General features: G+C 48.4%; 1 protein-coding gene across 1 annotated transcript in view; it reads right to left on the bottom strand.

The window, feature by feature from the left end:
- Window positions 1-141: 141 nt before the first annotated feature.
- The window catches only part of LOC311134836 (CD82 antigen-like), a gene marked incomplete at its 3' end in the record, with an annotated part of 34386 nt that continues 9527 nt past the window's right edge, over window positions 142-25000 (bottom strand). The window contains exons 2-7 of the mRNA XM_084168615.1: window positions 24655-24727; window positions 22684-22756; window positions 9303-9427; window positions 6192-6266; window positions 2258-2356; window positions 142-324 (exon numbers count right to left, since the gene is read on the bottom strand). Of these exons, the coding sequence (XP_084024741.1) occupies window positions 142-324; window positions 2258-2356; window positions 6192-6266; window positions 9303-9427; window positions 22684-22756; window positions 24655-24717 (618 nt within the window). The 5' untranslated portion in view covers window positions 24718-24727. The remainder of the gene's footprint in view (window positions 325-2257; window positions 2357-6191; window positions 6267-9302; window positions 9428-22683; window positions 22757-24654; window positions 24728-25000) is intronic.

The following is a 25000-nucleotide window of genomic DNA, read 5'->3' on the forward strand; positions in this document are numbered from 1 at the left end:
TACGACACTTACTACTAGAACCATAACTATGTCAGGGCTCCTGTCCCTCTCTAACATACCATTTAGTTTACAGGCAGGTCAACAGAGAGGTGTTCACAGAGCCCAGTCTCCTTCATGTCTGTTCCCTCTCTCTTCCTCTCTCTAACATACCGTTTGGTATACTGGCAGGTCAGCAGAGAGATGTTCACAGAGCCCAGTCTCCTTGACATCTGTCCCGGGCAGGGTTTCATTTCGACAGGAGCAGGAATACAGGGAGTCGGAACTGTTCCCGATCCACACGTTCTCCAACCAGTTACTTGGACCCATCCAACCACAACACTTCATCTGGAGGCAGAGGAAAGGAAAGGGGAAGGAGGGAGAGGAAGAGAAGGATGGAAGGAGGGAGAGGAAGAGAAGGGGGGAAGGAGAGAGAGGAAGAGAAGGGGGGAAGGAGAGAGAGGAAGAGAAGGGGGGAAGGAGGGAGAGGAAGAGAAGGGGGTTAGGAGAGAGAGGAAGAGAAGGGGGGAAGGAGGGAGAGAAAGAGAAGGGGGGAAGGAGGGAGAGGAAGAGAAGGGGGTTAGGGGGGAGGAAGAGAAGGGGGGAAGGAGGAAGAGGAAGAGAAGGGGGGAAGGAGGGAGAGGAAGAGAAGGGGGGAAGGAGGGAGAGGAAGAGGAAGAGAAGGGGGGAAGGAGAGAGAGGAAGAGAAGGGGGGAAGGAGGGAGAGAAAGAGAAGGGGGGAAGGAGGGAGAGGAAGAGAAGGGGGTTAGGAAGGAGGAAGAGAAGGGGGGAAGGAGGAAGAGGAAGAGAAGGGGGTTAGGAGGGAGAGGAAGAGAAGGGGGGAAGGAGGGAGAGGAAGAGAAGGGGGGAAGGAGGGAGAGAAAGAGAAGGGGGGAAGGAGGGAGAGGAAGAGAAGGGGGTTAGGAAGGAGGAAGAGAAGGGGGGAAGGAGGGAGAGGAAGAGAAGGGGGGAAGGAGAGAGAGGAAGAGAAGGGGGAAGGAGGGAGAGAAAGAGAAGGGGGGAAGGAGGGAGAGGAAGAGAAGGGGGTTAGGGGGGAGGAAGAGAAGGGGGGAAGGAGGAAGAGGAAGAGAAGGGGGTTAGGAGAGAGAGGAAGAGAAGGGGGGAAGGAGGGAGAGAAAGAGAAGGGGGGAAGGAGGGAGAGGAAGAGAAGGGGGGAAGGAGGGAGAGGAAGAGAAGGGGGGAAGGAGGAAGAGGAGGAGAAGGGGGGAAGGAGGGAGAGGAATAGAAGGGGGGAAGGAGGGAGAGGAAGAGAAGGGGGTTAGGAGGGAGAGGAAGAGAAGGGGGGAAGGAGGAAGAGGAAGAGAAGGGGGTTAGGAGGGAGAGGAGGAGAAGGGGGTTAGGAGGGAGAGGAGGAGAAGGGGGTTAGGAGGGAGAGGAAGAGAAGGGGGGAAGGAGGGAGAGAAAGAGAAGGGGGGAAGGAGGGAGAGGAGGAGAAGGGGGTTAGGAGGGAGAGGAAGAGAAGGGGGGAAGGAGGAAGAGGAGGAGAAGGGGGTTAGGAGGGAGAGAAAGAGAAGGGGGGAAGGAGGGAGAGAAAGAGAAGGGGGGAAGGAGGGAGAGGAAGAGAAGGGGGTTAGGAGGGAGAGGAGGAGAAGGGGGTTAGGAGGGAGAGGAGGAGAAGGGGGGAAGGAGGGAGAGAAAGAGAAGGGGGGAAGGAGGGAGAGGAAGAGAAGGGGGGAAGGGGGGAGAGGAAGAGAAGGGGGTTAGGAGGGAGAGGAAGAGAAGGGGGGAAGGGGGGAGAGGAAGAGAAGGGGGGAAGGGAGGAGAGGAAGAGAAGGGGGGAAGGAGGGAGAGGAAGAGAAGGGGGGAAGGAGGGAGAGGAAGAGAAGTGGGGAAGGAGGGAGAGGAAGAGAAGGGGGTTAGGAGGGAGAGGAAGAGAAGGGGGGAAGGAGGAAGAGAAGGGGGGAAGGAGAGAGAGGAAGAGAAGGGGGGAAGAAGGAGAAAGGAAGAGAAGGGGGAAGGAGGGAGAGAAAGAGAAAGCATGATTAATATGAAACAGTCCAGTGTTCAAACAGCATGTGAAACCCAACACGCCTTGGCTGATGCTCTCAGGAACACTATGGGGTGAGAGGAGGGGAGCCAAGAAGATCAACAAATGAACAGGGGAGTGGGATGTTAAAATGGAAACCTTTGGATAAACAGTGCTATGAGAGTGCTTGTGCTTTTACACAGTTAAAAGCACAGTGATATTACATTCAGTTGACGACTGAACTAAAATATAAATGTTGATAAAGGCGAAACTAAGGCAGGTCCAGCTACTCACCGTCCTCTGTATGTAGTCCCAGGAGTGTTCTGTGGTCCTGTTCTGACCAGTGTAGTTGACCAGCATCCCCTTGACGATGGTGGACATCTCCTGCTGCAGCTGGGGAAGAGACAGGGAAGAATGAGTTTATGACTAAATTCTGATCGTAGAGCTGCTGCCTTCATTTGGTGAATATGGGCCCAGGTTGGTCTTACAGATCTGATCAGATCTGTTGGCAAAGAACAGTGTAATGAATAATAATGGATAATAATAATAATAATAATAACAATAACAATAACAATAATAATAATATTAATAATGAATAATAATAAAGGGGTGTCTCTATAAGGCCATGGGAGGGAAAGAGAAGAGGGGAGGGGAAGAGAAGAGGGGAAGAGGGGAGGGGAAGAGAAGAGGGGAAGAGAAGAGGGGAAGAGGGGAGGGGAAGAGAAGAGGGGAAGAGAAGAGGGGAGGAGAGGAGTGGGGAGGGGAGGGGAGGAGGAGTGGGGAGGGGAAGAGGGGAGGAGAGGAGTGGGGAGGGGAGGGGAGGAGGAGTGGGGAGGGGAAGAGGGGAGGAGAGGAGTGGGGAGGGGAGGGGAGGAGGAGTGGGGAGGGGAAGAGGGGAGGAGAGGAGTGGGGAGGGGAAGAGGGGAGGAGAGGAGTGGGGAGGGGAGGAGTGGGGAGGGGAGGGGAGGAGGAGTGGGGAGGGGAAGAGGGGAGGAGAGGAGTGGGGAGGGGAAGAGGGGAGGAGAGGAGTGGGGAGGGGAGGGGAGGAGGAGTGGGGAAGAGGGGAGGAGAGGAGTGGGGAGGGGAGGGGAGGAGAGGAGTGGGGAGGGGAGGGGAGGAGGAGTGGGGAGGGGAGGGGAGGAGGAGTGGGGAGGGGAGGGGAAGAGAAGAGGGGAAGAGAAGAGGGGAGGAGTGGGGAGGGGAGGGGAGGAGGAGTGGGGAGGGGAAGAGGGGAGGAGAGGAGTGGGGAGGGGAAGAGGGGAGGAGAGGAGTGGGGAGGGGAGGGGAGGAGGAGTGGGGAAGAGGGGAGGAGAGGAGTGGGGAGGGGAGGGGAGGAGAGGAGTGGGGAGGGGAGGGGAGGAGGAGTGGGGAGGGGAGGAGGAGTGGGGAGGGGAATGGGGAGGGGAAGAGGGGAGGAGGAGTGGGGAAGGGAATGGGGAGGGGAAGAGGGGAGGAGGAGTGGGGAGGGGAAGAGGGGAAGAGGGGAGGAGGAGTGTGGAGGGGAAGAGGGGAGGGGAGGGGAGGGAAGGAGAAGAGGAGTGGGGAGGAGGAGTGGGGAGGGGAAGAGGGGAGGGGATAAAACCATGACAGTGAGGGAGGGGAGGTAGCCTCCCCCTGTTCTGGTACTGGGGAAGTGTGCCACCCTACCCTGCCCTGTGGTAAACCCCAAACACAGAGATCAAGTCTGGACTGGAGACCAGGACACACACAAACAGACACAGACACACACACACACACAAAAGGCAGATATCTGGATTGTTCAGACACACAACCTAATACACCAAGCCCAGGTCATTATTGCTTTCTCCTTCAATCACAGGCCGAAACAAGTTATGATATGAAATTGCGAACAACATTATTCTACAATAACATTATTTGAGGGCTTTCACGCTGGTAAAAACTAAAATACCTCCAACTCAACTGTGCATCTATGCTGTTATGTTACAGTGGAGTTACAGAAGACCAACCCTGGCTGTACAGCCAGTGCCCTTCTCCTACCTATAGGGGGCAATATCCCATCATAGACCAACACCGTGCAGACACATCTCCATCCCCATTCTGAGAGTTGACATTTCACCAGCCGCTCAGAGTTGGCAAGTGTCACGACAGAGACAGACACATTTCACAAACATTTACATTTACATTTTAGTCATTTAGCAGACGCTCTTATCCAGAGCGACTTACATATTTTTTTTTTTATACAGGCCCCCTGTGGGAATCGAACCCACAACCCTGGCGTTGCAAACGCCATGCTCTATCAACTGAGCTACATCCCTGCCGGCCATTCCCTCCCCTACCCTGGACGACGCTGGGCCAATTGCGCGCCGCCCATGAGTCTCCCGGTCGCGGCCGGCTGCGACAGAGCCTGGATTCGAACCAGGATCTAGTGGCACAGTTTTGCACTGCGATGCAGTGCCTTAGACCACTGCGCCACTCAGGAGCTACAAACACACGCCTTGCACATTCCCATAGCCCTGTCATCAAGGCAAAGGGTGGCTATTTGAAGAATCTCAAATATAAAATACATTTTGATTTGTTTAACACTTTTTTGGTTACTACATGATTCCATGTGTTATTTCATAGTTTTGATGTCTTCACTGTTATTCTACAATGTAAAAAAATAGTACAAATAAAGAAAAACCCATGAATGTGCCAGGAGTGCCAAAACATTTGACTGTTACTGTATGTATTTTCTTAAACAGAGCAAATCGGACGGGGCATGTGCCCCTTCGCCCCCTTTTGGCATGATGCCTCTGTGTGCAAATTCACTCACAGAGATGATGAAGCATCATGCTCTCTCCCTCCGTGTAAAGAAATGTGACTACTACCACAGCGCACACAACCCCAGGTACCGGGAGGCGGGACAGACAGCGGACTGTCAAACCAGTCATCGCTCACTTTGTGACAGACAGGTACCTGTCCTATCAATAGATCGCCTAGAAGATGCATATTGTTCTTTCTAGCGGGAAAGGCTGACTTTTTCTGACTTATTTAAAAAATATTTCACAGCGTTTTAGATAGTACAATGATTCTCTACACTATGCATTGCTTGTTTGGTCACATAAACTGAAATTATGCCAACCATTTTGATTTTAGCAATCAGGAAATGGCGGAGTGATTTCTGCATATTGTGGAAAAACAGTAGACGGCTAAAATGAGTCTGTAATCTGCTGTATAGCCGACAGCCAGCGCTACTGGTAAACACTTCGGACTCACTGACAACTTTCCCGTGGTTCCATCACAGGGCAGGGAGATTCCCAGCAGGTCTCAGTCAGCCACAGCTGTCTAGGGGGGGGTGGGAATGTTGGGTATGTCCCAGCTGTGGTGAGAGGCCAAGAAAGGGTGAGGAGGAGTGGGAGGGAGGGAGAGTGGGGGTGGGGTGGAGAGAGTGGTGGGACTCACCCTGTTCTTCTGTAGGTAGATGAAGTAGAGACAGGGACGGGGACGACAGACAGAGGGAGAGAGTGGACAGGAGGGACGGGGACGACAGACAGGGGGAGAGAGTGGACAGGAGGGAGGGGGACGACAGACAGGGGGAGAGAGTGGACAGGAGGGACGGGGACGACAGACAGGGGGAGAGAGTGGACAGGAGGGAGGGGGACGACAGACAGGGGGAGAGAGTGGACAGGAGGGACGGGGACGACAGACAGGGGGAGAGAGTGGACAGGAGGGACGGGGACGACAGACAGGGGGAGAGAGTGGACAGGAGGGAGGGGGACAACAGACAGGGGGAGAGAGTGGACAGGAGGGAGGGGGGACAACAGACAGGGGGAGAGAGTGGACAGGAGGGAGGGGGACAACAGACAGGGGGAGAGAGTGGACAGGAGGGAGGGGGACGACAGACAGGGGGAGAGAGTGGACAGGAGGGAGGGGGACGACAGACAGGGGGAGAGAGTGGACAGGAGGGAGGGGGGGGGGACAGACAGGGGGAGAGAGTGGACAGGAGGGAGGGGGGACGACAGACAGGGGGAGAGAGTGGACAGGAGGGAGGGGGGGGGGACAGACAGGGGGAGAGAGTGGACAGGAGGGAGGGGGGGGGGACAGACAGGGGGAGAGAGTGGACAGGAGGGAGGGGGGATGACAGACAGGGGGAGAGAGTGGACAGGAGGGAGGGGGACGACAGACAGGGGGAGAGAGTGGACAGGAGAGAGGACACTCACCCCCCGACTCTCTGGAAGTACTGTAGATGAGGTAGAGGGGGGAGGGGAGAGGTGGAGGTATAACTCACCCTGTCTCTCTGGAAGTAGATGAGTACCCCAGCCGTAACCTGGGCGATGAGGATGAGCAGGAGGCAGGTAAAGTACTGGGGACAGACAGACAAGACAGACAGACAGACAGACAGACAGACAGACAGGCAGGCAGACAGACAGCATAATGAGAAAGTACCTTTTAGAGGCTCATCATAACAGTTTGAAAGAACAATGGTTTAGTTAGCATGACACAGCCCAAGTCATGTTCTACAGAGAATATCAGTCTCTAGAGAATATTTAACTTTTCTCTGATTCAACAGATTCTGTGTTCAGGTTTGGGTAGAGTATTCTATCTTCCATTGAATGACAGTTTCAGTGCATGGACATCTCAGTAGGACTGCTAGCTATTTCAGGCGGTTCCTCCATAGCACCCCTGTTAATACCCCCCTTAACCCCCGGCCCTGTTCGAGCAGGTTTACCCCCCCTCACCAGTACCCGTTCCCCCCGAGCTAGCAGGTTCACCCCCCCTCACCAGCACCTGTTCTGATGAACACCCCTTAAGCTCTCAGGATTATCTTCTCTGTAACCTCCTCACCCCTCTCTGTAACCTCCTCACCCCTCTCTGTAACCTCCTCACCCCTCTCTGTAACCTCCTCACCCCTCTCTGTAACCTCCTCACCACTCTCTGTAACCTCCTCACCACTCTCTGTAACCGCTCCTCACCCCTCTCTGTAACCTCCTCACCCCTCTCTGTAACCTCCTCACCCCTCTCTGTAACCTCCTCACCACTCTCTGTAACCTCCTCACCCCTCTCTGTAACCTCCTCACCCCTCTCTGTAACCTCCTCACCCCTCTCTGTAACCGCTCCTCACCCCTCTCTGTAACCTCCTCACCCCTCTCTGTAACTGCTCCTCACCCTTCTCTGTAACCGCTCCTCACCCCTCTCAGTAACCGCACCTCACCCCTCTCTGTAACCGCTCCTCACCCCTCTCTGTAACCGCTCCTCACCCCTCTCTGTAACCTCCTCACCCCTCTCTGTAACCCCCTCACCCCTCTCTGTAACCGCTCCTCACCCCTCTCTGTAACCTCCTCACCCCTCTCTGTAACCTCCTCACCCCTCTCTGTAACCTCCTCACCCCTCTCTGTAACCGCTCCTCACCCCTCTCTGTAACCACTCCTCACCCCTCTCTGTAACCTCCTCACCCCTCTCGGTAACCTCTCCTCACCACTCTCTGTAACCTCCTCACCCCTCTCTGTAACCTCCTCACCCCTCTCTGTAACCGCTCCTCACCCCTCTCTGTAACCGCTCCTCACCCCTCTCTGTAACCTCCTCACCCCTCTCTGTAACCGCTCCTCACCCTTCTCTGTAACCGCTCCTCACCCCTCTCAGTAACCGCTCCTCACCCCTCTCTGTAACCGCTCCTCACCCCTCTCTGTAACCGCTCCTCACCCCTCTCTGTAACCGCTCCTCACCCCTCTCTGTAACCTCCTCACCCCTCTCTGTAACCTCCTCACCCCTCTCTGTAACCTCCTCACCCCTCTCTGTAACCTCCTCACCGCTCTCTGTAACCTCCTCACCCCTCTCTGTAACCTCCTCACCCCTCTCTGTAACCTCCTCACCCCTCTCTGTAACCTCCTCACCCCTCTCTGTAACCTCCTCACCGCTCTCTGTAACCTCCTCACCCCTCTCTGTAACCTCCTCACCCCTCTCTGTAACCTCCTCACCCCTCTCGGTAACCTCTCCTCACCACTCTCTGTAACCTCCTCACCACTCTCTGTAACCGCTCCTCACCCCTCTCTGTAACCGCTCCTCACCCCTCTCTGTAACCGCTCCTCACCCCTCTCTGTAACCGCTCCTCACCCCTCTCTGTAACCTCCTCACCCCTCTCTGTAACCGCTCCTCACCCTTCTCTGTAACCGCTCCTCACCCCTCTCAGTAACCGCTCCTCACCCCTCTCTGTAACCGCTCCTCACCCCTCTCTGTAACCGCTCCTCACCCCTCTCTGTAACCGCTCCTCACCCCTCTCTGTAACCTCCTCACCCCTCTCTGTAACCTCCTCACCCCTCTCTGTAACCTCCTCACCCCTCTCTGTAACCTCCTCACCGCTCTCTGTAACCTCCTCACCCCTCTCTGTAACCTCCTCACCCCTCTCTGTAACCTCCTCACCCCTCTCTGTAACCTCCTCACCCCTCTCTGTAACCTCCTCACCGCTCTCTGTAACCTCCTCACCCCTCTCTGTAACCTCCTCACCCCTCTCTGTAACCTCCTCACCCCTCTCGGTAACCTCTCCTCACCCCTCTCTGTAACCTCCTCACCCCTCTCTGTAACCGCTCCTCACCCCTCTCTGTAACCGCTCCTCACCCCTCTCTGTAACCTCCTCACCCCTCTCTGTAACTGCTCCTCACCCTTCTCTGTAACCGCTCCTCACCCCTCTCAGTAACCGCTCCTCACCCCTCTCTGTAACCGCTCCTCACCCCTCTCTGTAACCGCTCCTCACCCCTCTCTGTAACCTCCTCACCCCTCTCTGTAACCTCCTCACCCCTCTCTGTAACCTCCTCACCCCTCTCTGTAACCTCCTCACCCCTCTCTGTAACCTCCTCACCGCTCTCTGTAACCTCCTCACCCCTCTCTGTAACCTCCTCACCCCTCTCTGTAACCTCCTCACCCCTCTCTGTAACCTCCTCACCCCTCTCTGTAACCTCCTCACCCCTCTCTGTAACCTCCTCACCCCTCTCTGTAACCTCCTCACCCCTCTCTGTAACCTCCTCACCCCTCTCGGTAACCTCTCCTCACCCCTCTCTGTAACCCCCTCACATTAATAATCCACACATACGGCTGCTCTTGACGACAGACTCAGTAGTCAGTCAGGAGGATGGTATTATACTAACAACCCAAGCTCATTGGGCCAAACAGCACCAGGTGTTCACACACTGAGCTGAGCTTGTAGTCTAGTTCTAACTAACCCTATTCAAGTTTCATGTGGATATCTTAGCTACAATTGTAGCTCACTGCAGCAGCTTAGAGCATTGTGACATAACTTCAACATCACTCTACATCCTGCCCCAACCTTTTACAGCATTGCGGTGAAGGAACAAGTCCCCGTGAGAGCCGGGTTATTTTTTAGCAGTGTGGATGTGCGTTTACTCACCAGGCCCAGCATGCAGCGTATCTCGTAGATGGCTCCTATACAGCCCAGGAAGCCCATGACCATGGAGAGAGAGCCCACAGTGATCAGAATATAGGACGCTACCTTCAGAGTGGTGGACTCCTCCTCTGTAGAGAAGGCATACACGAACGGGTTAAACATTCAGCCCACAACATCACCTACTGAACCAGGCTCCGATATCATCCTAAACTACACAGAATGGAGGGGTCTCCATTGAAAGTGATTTTTAGTCCATGACTCAATCTAGCCCACACATTTAAATCACCTGACCAACCCTATACACCTGACCAACCCTATACACATAACCAACCCTATACAATGAAATATGCACATGTGGCAGGTCAGGTACCGTGTAACCTGTTCATTTAGTAGTAGTAACACAGGCTATGTCAAGTCAAGCAATGCGGTCCACCATGGAGCAAGTTGCATTCTAAACATTCTAGCAGTGTTCTCTACCAGAGTTATAACAACACAACAGAGACCAGAGAGAGAGCAAGGCTGGAGCAGACGAATGAAGAGGAGATGGAGGAGATTCCCTTGGCTGAGGGTAAGCTCCGGAGAGCTGTTGTCCCCGTCCGGAATGAAGCCTGGCTCAGAGCTCTGGGACACGGCTCCAACTCACTCTGGGTCTGAGGCCAGGAGAACCAGAGAGGCCCTGTCTCTGTCCGGAATGAAGCCTGGCTCAGAGCTCTGGGACACGGCTCCAACTCACTCTGGGTCTGAGGTCAGGAGAACCAGAGAGGCCCTGTCTCTGTCCGGAATGAAGCCTGGCTCAGAGCTCTGGGACACGGCTCCAACTCACTCTGGGTCTGAGGTCAGGAGAACCAGAGAGGCCCTGTCTCTGTCCGGAATGAAGCCTGGCTCAGAGCTCTGGGACACGGCTCCAACTCACTCTGGGTCTGAGGTCAGGAGAACCAGAGAGGCCCTGTCTCTGTCCGGAATGAAGCCTGGCTCAGAGCTCTGGGACACGGCTCCAACTCACTCTGGGTCTGAAGCCAGAGAGATCCAGAGAGGCCTACTATCATATAATAACCCTTAACTTTCCTAACCCATGAAAAATACTTATAATAATACAATAATAATACTGAAAAAAAATCAACCAGACACATTGCTCCACAGATAAAACATAACCACTTCAAAGCATTGGCTCACAGCGCACAATGACTTATTTAACATCCTACAGATGTCCATATTCTTGGCATCTCATGAACAGTGCTCGTATAGATTACCATAAGGGACTGTAAACAATCCCAGTGAAACCATACAGTATGACAATGTAATAAAACTAAACTAAAGTGAGCGTATGTACATCAATGTGTGTATATGTACATCAATGTGTGTATATGTACATCAATGTGTCAAAGGTTTTAGAACACCTATTAATTCAAGGGGTTTTCTTAATTTTTACTATTTTATAGGGCGGCAGGTAGCTTAGTGGTTAAGAGCGTTGTGCCAGTAACCGAAAGGTCGCTGGTTCTAATCCCCGAGCCGACTAGGTGAAAAATCTGTCGATGTGCCCTTGAGCAAGGCACTTAACCCTAATTGCTCCTGTAAGTCGCTCTGGATAAGAGCGTCTGCTAAATGACGTAAATGTAATTTTCTACATTGTAGAATAATAGTGAAGCCATCAAAACTATGAAATAACACAAATGGAATCATGTACTCCTGATGTACTGACCTGTTGCAACCTCTACAACCACTGTGATTATTTTTTGACCCTGCTGGTCATCTACAAACGTTTGAACATCTTGGAGACAAATCTGGCCTTAATGGCCATGTACTGTTATAATCTCCACCCAGCACAGCCAGAAGAGGACTGGCCACCCCTCAGAGCCTGGTTCCTCTCTAGGTTTCTTCCTAGGTTTCTGCCTTTCTAGGGAGTTTTTCCTAGCCACCATGCTTCTACATCTGCATTGCTTGCTGTTTGGGGTTTTAGGCTGGGTTTCTGTACAGCACTTTGTAACATCTGCTGATGTAAAAAGGGCTTTATAAATACAATTTGATTGATTCATTGATTGATGTAGTAACCAAAAAAGTGTTAAACAAATCAAAACATATTTTATATTTGAGATTCTTAAAATAGCAACCCTTTGCATTGATGACAGCTTTGCACACTCTTGGCATTCTCTCAACCAGCCTTACCTGGAACGCTTTTCCAACAGTCTTGAAGGAGTTCCCACATATGCTGAGCACTTGTTGGCTGCTTTTCCTTCACTCTACGGTCCGACTCATCCCAAACCATCTCAATTTGGTTGAGGTCGGGGGATTGTGGAGGCCAGGTCATCTGATGCAGCACTCCATCACTCTCCTTCTTGGTCAAATAGCCCTTACACAGCCTGGAGGTGTGTTGGGTCATTGTCCTGTTGAAAAACAAATAGCCCTCACACAGCCTGGAGGTGTGTTGGGTTATTGTCTTGTTGAAAAACAAATGATAGTCCCACTAAGCCCAAACCAGATGGGATGGCGTATCGCTGCAGAATGCTGTGGTAGCCATGCTGGTTAACTGTGCCTTGAATTCTAAATAAATCACAGACAGTGTCACCAGCAAAGCACCCCCACACCATCACACCTCCTCCTCCATGCTTCACGGTTGGAACTATACATGCGGAGATCATCTGTTCACCTACACTGCGTCTCACAAAGACACGGCGGTTGGAACCATAAATCATCAGACCAAAGGACAGATTTCCACCGGTCTAATGTCCATTGCTCGTGTTTCTTATTGGTGTCCTTCAGTAGTGGTTTCTTTGCAGCAATTCGACCATGAAGGCCTGATTCACACAGTCTCCTCTGAACAGTTGATGTTGAGATGTGTCTGTTACTTGAACTCTGTGAAGCATTTATTTGGGCTGCAATTTCTGAGGCTTGTAACTCTAATGAGCTTATCCTCTGCAGCAGAGGTAACTCTGGGTCTTCCATTCCTGTTGCGGTCCTCATGAGAGCCAGTTTCATCATAGTGCATGATGGTTTTTGCGACTGCACTTGAAGAAACATTGAAAGTTGTTAAGATTTTCCTTATTGACTGACCTTCATGTCTTAAAGTAATGATGGACTGTCGTTTCTCTTTGCTTATTTAAGCTGTTCTTGCCATAATATGGACTTGCTCTTTTACCAAATAGGGCTATCTTCTGAATACCCCCCTACCTTGCCACAACACAACTGATTGGCTCAAACGCATTAAGAAAGAAATAAATAAATTCCACAAATTAACTTTTAAGAAGGCACATCTGTTAATTGAAATGCATTCCAGGTGACCACCTCATGAAGCTGGTTGAGAGAATGCCAAGAGTGTGCAAAGCTGTCATCAAGGCAAAGGGTGGCTATTTGAAGAATCTCAAATATAAAATATACACTTTTTTGGTTACTACATGATTCAATGTGTGTTATTTCATAGTTTTGATGTCTTCACTATTATTCTACAATGTAGAAAATAGTAAAAAAATAAAGAAAAACCCTTGAATGAGTAGGCTTGTCCAAACTTTTGACTGGTAGTGTACATCAATGTGTGTATATGTACATCAATGTGTGTATAGGTACATCAATGTGTGTACGTGTAGCTATAGTTTACAGAAACAGTATATGCAACCCCACTTCAGTCATACATAAACACACACACCCTCATGGCCTGGTTCTATATAGGTCTATATACACACACATATAACCAGTTACAGAAGAGTTAGTTACAGAAGGGCTAGTTACAGAAGGGTTAGTTACAGAAGGGTTAGTTACAGAAGGGTTAGTTACAGAAGAGTTAGTTACAGAAGGGTTAGTTACAGAAGGGTTAGTTACAGAAGGGATAGTTACAGAATAGTTAGTTACAGAAGAGTTAGTTACAGAAGGGATAGTTACAGAAGGGTTAGTTACAGAATAGTTAGTTACAGAAGGGATAGTTACAGAAGGGTTAGTTACAGAATAGTTAGTTACAGAAGAGCTAGTTACAGAAGAGTTAGTTACAGAAGGGATAGTTACAGAAGGGTTAGTTACAGAATAGTTAGTTACAGAAGAGTTAGTTACAGAAGGGATAGTTACAGAAGGGTTAGTTACAGAATAGTTAGTTACAGAAGAGCTAGTTACAGAAGAGTTAGTTACAGAAGGGCTAGTTACAGAAGAGTTAGTTACAGAAGGGCTAGTTACAGAAGAGTTAGTTACAGAAGAGTTAGTTACAGAAGGGTTAGTTACAGAAGGGTTAGTTACAGAAGAGTTAGTTACAGAAGAGTTAGTTACAGAAGGGTTAGTTACAGAAGGGCTAGTAACAGAATAGTTAGTTACAGAAGAGTTAGTTACAGAAGGGCTAGTTACAGAAGAGTTAGTTACAGAAGGGTTAGTTACAGAAGAGTTAGTTACAGAAGAGTTAGTTACAGAAGAGTTAGTTACAGAAGGGTTAGTTACAGAAGGGCTAGTAACAGAATAGTTAGTTACAGAAGAGTTAGTTACAGAAGGGATAGTTACAGAAGAGTTAGTTACAGAAGAGTTAGTTACAGAAGAGTTAGTTACAGAAGAGTTAGTTACAGAAGAGCTAGTTACAGAAGGGATAGTTACAGAAGGGCTAGTTACAGAAGGGCTAGTTACAGAAGGGATAGTTACAGAAGGGATAGTTACAGAAGGGATAGTTACAGGGTTCCTGTGAAAGAGATGTTACACACAGAGAACACAGATGTAAGCTACACGTGTCCTACATCACTAGGTGTCAGCCGACAGCATCCTCTCACCACAAAACACAGACCCACGGCAGAGATAGAGAGAGAGGAGCAGTTGTTATGAACACTTGCGTACTGCACTGTACGACTCAAAGCATGTGAAGTAAGGGCTGCAGTGGGCCTGACAGAGATCAGCCAAATACTTCCTAACTCTGACAAGGATCGTTGGTGACAGAAAACGTAGCAAACAAAAACACTGAAACTTGCAAGGACGCACACTTCCTTTCACAGCTCGATACATTCTAAAAGTAGGACGTTCTCAAAGCCTTTAGGACTAGTAACTATTTTCAGAATGCACATCTGTGTTGCAGTGCTTTAGAAGCAGATGCACACTCCTCTGTGTGGAATCTCTAGTGGTTATGTAGCTAAAAGCAGTGTTCAGCATGTGTTCTGGTCTGTCTTGTAACATGGCAGATTTCCATGCCTGTCTCCTTCCATTGGAACTTCAGAAAAAGTTCCTCTGGTGGTTTCCATGGAAACTTCCATTTAAAAATACAGTTTAGAGCTTCGTTCCAAATGGCACCCTATTCACTATAGCCCTACTGTCTCTTTAAATGGAAGTTTCAGTGGAAACCACCAGGTTTCAGTGAGCTATAGTGCCCTTTAAAGACAGCAGTTCACACATAGCAGGGTTCGTTGCATAAACATTTCTACATTTCCATGTATTTAATCTGTATACAGAGAAACAAAATGAATGCTTCGAATTAAACACAGCGACTTGACATCAAACTCAAATTCAACCTGTAAGATTGATAAAATATACCACATTTTTACCTCATTTTTAACTTGTTTGAGTCTAACAAGTGTAGGCTAACTGTAAGCTGAAAAAAAAAATCCCTGATACGCTAAACTGATAATGCAGCAATTTGACATCGAACCCAAATTCAACCTGTAGTATGGATCTAATATATCACGTTTCTAACTCAGTAAGCTTTCTATAACCTACACATCTGATCACAGCGTATCTTCACACTGTGTTTTGGCAGTTATCATCTGTAACATCGCACCCTAACCAAGGCCAAGCTCTTTTGTTTAAAAAATACACCGAGCTGTGTTTTGGCGAGCCGCTCCGATGATGGAACTCGTGTGTTTCTTGTCACTATGGTGACAGCGTGGCTCTGATAGAGAGAGAACATTCAGCGTGGGCTGAGACGAGGTGGGCTAGTGGTTAAAGAAGCTGCCTACATGCTGGTGTTGGATTGGGTTGCCATTACAACACACCATCTCTCCTCCTAACTTTCCTCTGTCTCTCTCTCTCTAACGTCTCCATCCAATAAAAAGTGAAAATACTTTTGGAAAGAAGAACATTCAGAAAGGGAAGTTGATCCTTCAGCTAAAGAATAAGGGGGGGGGGGGGGACAATGAAAACATTCCCAAGACCCCTAACATGGTGGAACAGCTGCACACCGTTCTATTAATATAACCTATAGAAAATGGAAACTGTAAACACACAGTGATCCTGTTTTCACAAGGCTTCAGTCATTAGACCAATAACGTCTGAGGGGCCCTCTGTGGGAGAGTTTCAATTTTTAAAGTTTTACTAGTCGTATGTACAGGATACGCATGGTATACACTGTCCAACGAAATGCTTACTTGCAGGTTCCTTCTGGACAATGCAACAACAATAAGAATTAATAAAAGATAAGTATACGAACATAAAGTAAATGGCTCAGTAGAATATAATAAACATTTTAGCATAAGTACAGTGGGGGGAAAAAGTATTTAGTCAGCCACCAATTGGAGGACAGAGGAGCCTCTTAAAGAAGAAGTTACAGGTCTGTGAGAGACAGAAATCTTTCTTGTCTTTGTAGGTGACCAAATACTTATTTTCCACCATAATTTGCAAATAAATTCATTAAAAATCCTACAATGTGATTATCTGGATTTTTTTCTTCTCAATTTGTCTGTCATAGTTGACGTGTACCTATGATGAAAATTACAAGCCTCTCTCATCTTTTTAAGTGGGAGAACTTGCACAATTGGTGGCTGACTAAATACTTTTTTTCCCCCACTGTATAATACAGGAAGGCATCATTTATAGTCTAATATTTACACGTATATTGGGGAAGAGGAGGGATTGGGGGGGGCAAGTGTTTCATTCTTCAGAGTCTAAGATGTTGGGGGAGGGGGGGTTCTAAGTTGACATATATAATTGGTTTAAGATGGTCATACCATGGATCATTTAGCTATCTGACTTTGAATTTTAGGACCCCTTAAGGTATTTTTTGTGGATAAAATATAGATTTTGGCCTTTACTACTAAAGCCTATAGAAATGCATTGAATAACACATTCATAAATGGCAAAAAAGACGGTCAAAAAAACGTATCATAAAAAACAAGGTTGACGTGTGTCCTAAATCTAGGAGATATTTAAAAAAAACTCAGGAAATATTTAGTTGTTTTTTTTAACACATATTTAACCCCTTTTTGGGGTTGGCACAAAACTACATCCTTACTTCCAATTCGTTTTTTTTGTAGCCCAAACGGTTCGGACGCCACCAAACAGAGGTTGGCACATCGACGGTACCGACTTCAGACGAGTCTCCTGACACTTGTGGGGGTGTTCATGAGAGTCTCCCCTTTCCATAGTGTGGTCATAATAATTTGTACGTCAAAACGTTCGTACACTACAGACGTTTACGTGAGAAGACGTAAAAGTCCCCTGTAGCTCAGTTGGTAGAGCACGGCGCTTGCAACGCCAGGGTTGTGGGTTCGTTTCCCACGGTGGGGCCAGTATGAAAAATGTATGCACTCACTAACTGTAAGTCGCTCTGGATAAGAGCGTCTGCTAAATGACTAAAATGTAAAAATGTAAGACCGATTTTCGGGATGTCTCACGGTCTGACAAACACCACTCTAGCTTTGTGACATAGGCAGATGTGTTTTTTTGTTATGTAACTTAGATTGACGCACCGGTGTGTCAATCGACTCTAGGGGGTTAAATAGCGCAGTATTAGCAATAGTAAATAAGAGTCTGGTAGGAGCATTTGTTGTGTGTGTAGCATGAATGTACACTGAGTATACGAAACATTAAGAACACCTGCTCTTTCCATGACAGACTAATCAGGTGAATCCAGGTGAAAGCTATGATCCCTTATTGATGTCACTTGTTAAATCCACTTCAATCAGTGTAGATGAAGGGGAGGAGACAGGTTAAATAAGGTTTTTTAAGTATTGAGACAACTGAGACATGGATTGTGTATGTTTGCCATTCAGAGGGTGAGTGGGCAAGACAAAATATTTAAGTGCCTTTGAACAGGGTATGGTAGTAGGTGTCAGGTGCACCGGGTTTGGGTCAAGAACTGCAACGTGGCTGGGTTTTTCACGCTCAACAGTTTCCTGTGTGTATCAAGAATGATCCACCACCCAAAGGACATCCAGCCAACTTGACACAACTGTGGGAAGCATTGTAGTCGGCAGGTAGCTTAGTGGGTAAGAGCGTTGTGCCAGTAACCGAAAGGTCGCTGGTTCTAATCCCCGAGCCGACTAGGTGAAAAATCTGTCGATGTGCCCTTAAGCAAGGCACTTAACCCTAATTGCTCCTGTAAGTCGCTCTGGATAAGAGCGTCTGCTAAATGACTAAAATGTAAATGTAAAATGTAGTCAACATGGGCCAGCATCCCTGTGGAACGCTTTCAACACCTTGTAGAGTCCATGCCCCGACGAACTGTGATGTAGCTCTGTAGAGGAGGAGGAGGAGGAGGAGAAAGGGGATATGGATAGGAGGACGAAGAGGAGGAGAAGAGTAGATGTACCCCGTCCCATGGAGGAGGAGAAGGAGGGGATATCCTCAGGGTAGGTCCCAGGAAGCAGGGGAAGCATACAGGATGTAATCTGTAGGAACAGCTGGATAATAAACAACAGTGGGTCTGAGCCGCTGTTCTGGTGGTGATAAAGAGAATGGGCGGGGGCTCTGTGTTATGTCCCTTCCTGGCCAATGATAAGCTCAACACTGACCTTGGTCGGATCATCCAGTCAGACCCATATTCACAAAACGTCTCAGAGTAGGAGTGCTGATCTACCATCAGTTTTCAATTTGAGATCAATAATGAATAAGAATCTATGAACAGAGAGGAACTGATCCAAATCAGCAGTGGGGGATGCCAGCCCAGCTAAAGACAGCCTAAACAGCAGGCTCCACTCAACTGTCAGTGGCCTTGGGATGTGATGCAGTGGCAGTCATTCCAGACTACAGAATATCCCTCTCTCAGTGAAATAGTTCGTTTAGCCTTTATTTGGCCAGGAAAGTCCCTTGAGAAGAGTCCTCTTTTTGGAGGGAGACATGTACAGTGATACATGACAAGAGAGGAGAGAGGACCCAGTCTGAGAGGTCTGGGAAACAGCTCCAGTTTGGGTGTGTATGTGTGTGAGTGTGTGTGCGTGTGTGTGAGTGTGTGTGCGTGCGTTTTTCACAGGGAAGAGAGAGGAGGACCCATGAGTCACTGAGAGATCCGGGAAACACAGTTCTGGTGAGTTGTTACTTGTCGCATCTCATTACTCAGGCCCCTATGGACGTTCCAGCGTAAATATAGACTCCAACTCCACCTAACCCTCTGAGACAGATCTCACTGGTCTCTCCAACGCCACCTAACCCTCTGAGACAGATCTCACTGGTCTCTCCAACTCCACCTAACCCTCTGAGACAGATCTCACTGGTCTCTCCAACTCCACCTAACCCTCTGAAACAGATCTCACTGGTCTCTCCAACTCCACCTAACCCTCTGAAACAGATCTCACTGGTCTCTCCAACTCCACCTAACCCTCTGAGACAGATCTCACTGGTCTCTCCAACTCCACCTAACCCTCTGAAACAGATCTCACTGGTCTCTCCAACTCCACCTAACCCTCTGAGACAGATCTCACTGGTCTCTCCAACTCCACCTAACCCTCTGAAACAGATCTCACTGGTCTCTCCAACTCCACCTAACCCTCTGAGACAGATCTCACTGGTCTCTCCAACTCCACCTAACCCTCTGAAACAGATTTCACTGGTCTCTCCAACTCCACCTAACCCTCTGAGACAGATCTCACTGGTCTCTCCAACTCCACCTAACCCTCTGAAACAGATCTCACTGGTCTCTCCAACTCCACCTAACCCTCTGAAACAGATTTCACTGGTCTCTCCAACTCCACCTAACCCTCTGAGACAGATCTCACTGGTCTCTCCAACTCCACCTAACCCTCTGAGACAGATCTCACTGGTCTCTCCAGATATACAACTTGTTGATGGAATACCTACTGACTAATCATTTCAAACGATCTACTACTATTATGTCCAGAGGTATGCAGGAAAAACAGTCCTGGGAGATGTACTCTACCCTCCTGCTGCATGGAACTATTCTCCAAGACATGTACATCTCCAAAGCAGTTAAAAAGAAAGTGACAAAAAAGCATCAGAAGTTGATTTAAAATGAAAATAATCATCGCTGAGAAGAGTGACTCCTCTAATACAGCTCTGGGAGACAACTGCAGCTCCAGCTGAGGCTGAACACACTGAAAACATTTAGAATGAATCAGGCAGATTTATAGTAGTTAGCATTCCCATCCATGTTTCCCTGGCTGGCCTGCTCTCTGTAGGCTAGGGTGAGACTGCACTGGGCTTCCAACTGACTTAAATAAATAAATAATTGGTCATTTAGCAGACGCTCTTATCCAGAGCGACTTACAGGAGCAATTAGGGTTAAGTGCCTTGCTCAAGGGCACATCGACAGATTTTTCACCTAGTCGGCTCAGGGATTAGAACCAGCGACCTTTCGGTTACTGGCACAACGCTCTTAACCACTAAGCTACCTGCCGCCCTTGCTGTCGTTAAGAAACCAGCGCAACTAACGTAGGAATGGTGGTGGGCATCTCTGTTACCACGAAACAGACCTGACAACATCTGTGTTTGTGTGTAGGTGTGTGTACCTGCATATGGACACTCTTAAGGAAGTGACACACTGTCTATGAGCAGAGTTAATAGGTAAGCTGCTATCCTCTAAAACAGGATGAGACTCCTTGAGATGCCTTGATAACTAGCCTATCGAAAGAGCCCGTCGCTTCCCCCTGTGGCCGACCCGGTGAGTGTGTGTGTGTATGTGTGTGCGTGTGTGAGCAGGCTGACACTAGAAATAGATTTCGATTTTGGACATTTGAAAAGGTCCTGAGAACTTTTACATACAGTGCATTCGGAAAGTATTCAGACACCTTGACCTTTTCCACATTTTGTTACTTTACAGCCTTATTCTAAAATAGATTCAATTGTTTTCCCCCCTCATCAATCTACACACAATACCCCATAATGACGAAGCAAAAACAGGTTTATTACAAATTATAAACTGAAATAACAGATTTACATAAGTATTCAGACCCTTTACTCAGTACTTTGTTGAAGCACCTTCGGCAGCGATTACAGCCTCGAGTCTTCTTGGGTATGACGCTACAAGCTTGGCACACCTGTATTTGGGGAGTTTCTCCCATTCTTCTCTGCAGATCCTCTCAAGCTCTGTCAGGTTGGATGGGGAGCATCACTGCACAGCTATTTTCAGGTCTCTCCAGAGATGTTCAATCGGGTTCAAGTCCAGGCTCTGGCTGGGCCACTCAAGGACATTCAGAGACTTGTCCCGAAGCCACTCCTGCATTGTCTTGGCTGTGTGCTTAGGGTCATTGTCCTGTTGGAAAGTTTTCATCGAGGATCTCTCTGTACTTTGCTCCGTTCATCTTTGCCTCGATCCTGACTAGTCTCCCTGTCCCTGCCACTGAAAAACATCCTCACAGCATGATGCTGCCACCACCATGCTTCACCGTTGGGATGGTGCCAGGTTTCCTCCAGACGTGACGCTTTAGCATTCAGGCAAAATAGTTCAATCTTGGTTTCATCAGACCAGAGAATCTTGTTTCTCATGGCCTGAAAGTCCTTTAGGTGCCTTTTGGCAAACCCCAAGTGGGTTGTCATGTGCCTTTTACTGAGGAGTGGCTTCTGTCTGGCCACTTTACCATAAAGGCCTGATTGGTGGAGTGCTGCAGAGCTGGTTGTTCTTCTGGAAGGTTCTCCCATCTCCACAGAGGAACTCTGGAGCTCTGTCAGAATGACCATCGGGTTCTTGGTCACCTCCCTGACCAAGGCCCTTCTCCCTCGTTTGCTCAGTTTGTCCGGGCGGCCAGCTCTAGGAAGAGTCTTGGTCGTTCCAAATTTCTTCCATTTAAGAATGATGTAGGCCACTGTGTTCTTGGGGACCTTCAATGCTGCAGAAATGTTTTGGTACCCTTCCCCAGATCTGTGCCTCGACACAATCCTGTCTCGGAGCTCTATGGACAATTTCTTCGACCTCATGGCTTGGTTTTTGCACTGACATGCACTGTCAACTGTGGGACCTAATATAGACAGGTGTGTGCCTTTCCAAATCATGTCCAATCAATTTAATTTACCACAGGTGGACTCCAATCAAGTATTAGAGACATCTCAAGGATGATGAACGGAAACAGGATGCACCTGAGCTCAATTTCGAGTCTCATAGCACAGGGTCTGAATACTTATGTAAATAAGGTATTTCTGTTTTTATTTTCAATATATTTGCAAAAATGTCTAAAAACCTGTTTTAGCTTTGTCATTATGGTGTATTGTGTGTAGATTGATGAGGAAAACATTTTATTTAATAAATTTTAGAATAACGCTGTAACGTAAGAAAATGTGGAGAAAGGGAAGGGGTCTGAACACTTTCCGAATGCACTGTATGTCTTCCTCGGCGCTCACCAAAAAAAGTAAAAACTATTGCCCAGCACTGCTTAGACCGCTGCGCCACGGCAGTTTACAATGCCCTAGCAAGCCGGTAGAATACTTGATGATACTTGCTGGAACCAGCGCATTGTTTTAAATTATTTTGTTTTAAGCCTTTCCTAAATCATAGCCCTAACCTATCCCCCGTCGGAATTAATACCTAAACTTAACCCTTTGAGTTGTTTCTGTTTTAACCCTGTAACCATGCGGAATGAATGCGTCAAAAATATATGTTTATCTAGTTTCTAGTGGTTGAGCGACCAGATGCTTTCTAGTTTCTAGTGGTTGAGCGACCAGATGGCTTTCTAGTTTCTAGTGGTTGAGCGACCAGATGCTGTCTAGTTTCTAGTGGTTGAGCGACCACATGGCTTTCTAGTTTCTAGTGGTTGAGCGACCACATGCTTTCTAGTTTCTAGTGGTTGAGCGACCACATGCTTTCTAATTTCTAGTGGTTGAGCGACCAGATGCTTTCTAGTTTCTAGTGGTTGAGCGTACCACATGGCTTTCTAGTTTCTAGTGGTTGAGCGACCACAGCGTACCACATGCTTTCAGCTGAGGGTCACATTTTAGTTTCAGTGCTTACATCCCTCTGCTCTGAGTTAATAGCCCTTTTCCCTTGGGGTTCGTGGGAATGGGGCCAGTAAGATGAAATCCACATAAGCTGCACAGACTGGGCTAAGGGTTTAGGGCTAAGGGTTTAGGATTGGACACAGACTGGGCTAAGGGTTTAGGATTGGACACAGACTGGGGTAGCAACGGTTTAGGATCTGACAAGCACACTTTTTAATCCTCACTTTGACTTACAAGTATCAAGTATCAGACCAGACTGCTGTGTGTGTGTGTGTGTGTGTGTGTGTGTGTGTGTGTGTGTGTGTGTGTGTGTGTGTGTGTGTGTGTGTATATAACTTACGTAGAACAGCGATGAAGCTCTGGTTATCCAGAAGGACCCACAGTCCAAAGCCCATGATCAATGCTCCGAAGATCTACAGAGGAAACAGAAATTCACGAATGTTGCTTTACAGTAACTATAGTATAATAGGCTGCCAAGTAGATTCTACTGAATATGTAGAGCTCAGTGCATACCAGATCAGTATGTATACTCTCCTCTCCCCTCTCTCCCCTCTCTTCTCCCCTCTCCTCCGTCTCCTCTCTTCTCCTCTCCCCTCTCTTCTCCCCTCTCCTCCGTCTCCTCTCTTCTCCTTTCCCCTCTCCTCTCCTCTCTCCCCTCTCTTCTCTCCTCTCTCCTCTCTCCTCCCTCCCCTCTCTTCTCCCCTCCTCTCTACTCTCTCCCGTCTCGTCTCCTCTCTTCTCCTCTCCCCTCTCTTCTCTTCTCCTCTCTCCTCTCCCCTCTCTCCTCTCTCTCCTCCCCTCTCTCCTCTCTCTCCTCCCCTCTCTCCTCTCTCCTCTCTCCTCTCTTCTCTCCCTCTCTTCTCATCTCTCCTCCCCTCTCTTCTCTCTCCTCTCTCATCTGGGACTGATGAGATCCTCTCACGCCATCTCTCTTTGTCTCTCTCTCTCAGCAGGACAAGGGAGGACAGCGGATGTGGAGAAACCTCATTTTACTGACAGTCTAAACCAGGCTCTCTCTAGTCCCAATCAGACTCAGACTAGCTGAACACATAAAGGGTCCGTTTCCCAGATACAGATTAAGAAAATCTCCAAACTGCTTTTTATACCAGGAAGTTCTAGGTTGTGTGTTCAGGAAACCGGTCCAAGAGCCAGGCTGAACAGCTGAAAAGGAATTAGACTAGTGACAGACAGCGAGTCCAGACCAGAACTAAGAGGTCTGGACCTGATCTGAGGTTGTCCTTTCATTCTTATTTCCGGTCCAGAACACTCACTGGCCTCCAGCGCTAGTGGCACAAGCAGATTTACCACCATCTCCCTGGTAACGAGGCTATGAAGTGCTTAAGCACAGACCCCATGTGTAATTTAGAGGGACTATGTCTAGGAGTAGAGGGTAGGTCTAACCAAAAGATGAGAGGGTTCCGCTAATTCACCACCTCCCACTGGCCTGGAAATGAAAACACTCACCCCTCCACCCACACACCGAGTCATATTAACCCAGACAGACAGACAAACAGACAAGACAGACACAGAGACAGACACAGAGAGCGAGACAGACAGAGACAGGCAGACAGACAGAGACAGGCAGAGAGACAGACAGAGACAGGCAGACAGACAGACAGACAGACAGACAGGCAGGCAGGCAGGCAGACAGACAGAGACAGGCAGACAGACACAGACAGGCAGACAGACAGACAGAGACAGGCAGACAGACAGACAGACAGAGACAGGCAGGCAGGCAGGCAGACAGACAGACAGACAGACAGACAGACAGACAGACAGACAGACAGACAGACAGACAGACAGACAGACAGACAGACAGACAGACAGACAGACAGACAGACAGACAGACAGACAGACAATGGGAGAGTCAGTCTGTCTGGGGGAGAAGTGGTAAAGAGTCAGTCTGGACATCATCAGTGATGGTTTAATAGAGGAGTTGTTGAGTCAGTTTCAGCTGTCTGGGTTTGGAATGAACCCACCAGTTAGTCCTACAGTATGTTGTGTTTGAAGGGAGGATTCTCTGCCAGGTCTCACTTGTGAATAGGTATTTTGACCTAAATGGGACTACCTGGTTAAATAAAGGTTAGGCTGTAGCTGAAAGCCACCGATTCTGGATATGATTGCTTCAGTAAGAAACTTCTCAGGTTGGCAGGTAACATTTACATATATAACTATCTTACAGCCTACCATTTTCAAACTGCCTATGGTATTCAAATGATAGTGAATACAGGAACAACATGAGGTTGTTCCTTGTCTTGTGGTCACAATACTTCTATTCAGACAAGTAATTTTTAAGAGTGATGTCACTTACAAAGAAGATGAGGTTGAACAGGAACAGGAAGTACTTGGTTGCTGTGATGCATCCCTTCCCCATGGTTATGCTTCTGCAACCGAGAAGAAGCAACAGTTAAACTAATTAGGCTACAACACAGTAGGTGTTGAGAGAGAGAGAGAGAGAGGGGGAGAGAGAGAGAGAGAGAGAGAGAGAGAGCCCCAGGATAGCAACACAATTAGACCCAACCAAATCATGAGAAAACAAAAATATAATGACTTGACACATTGGAAAGAATTAACAAAAAAACGGAGCAAACTAGAATGCTATTTGGCTCTAAGCAGAGACTACACAGTGGCAGATTACCTGACCACTGTCACTGAAC

Source organism: Coregonus lavaretus (assembly GCF_964263955.1).
Source record: "Coregonus lavaretus genome assembly, chromosome: 9".
Lineage (NCBI taxonomy): Eukaryota > Metazoa > Chordata > Actinopteri > Salmoniformes > Salmonidae > Coregonus > Coregonus lavaretus.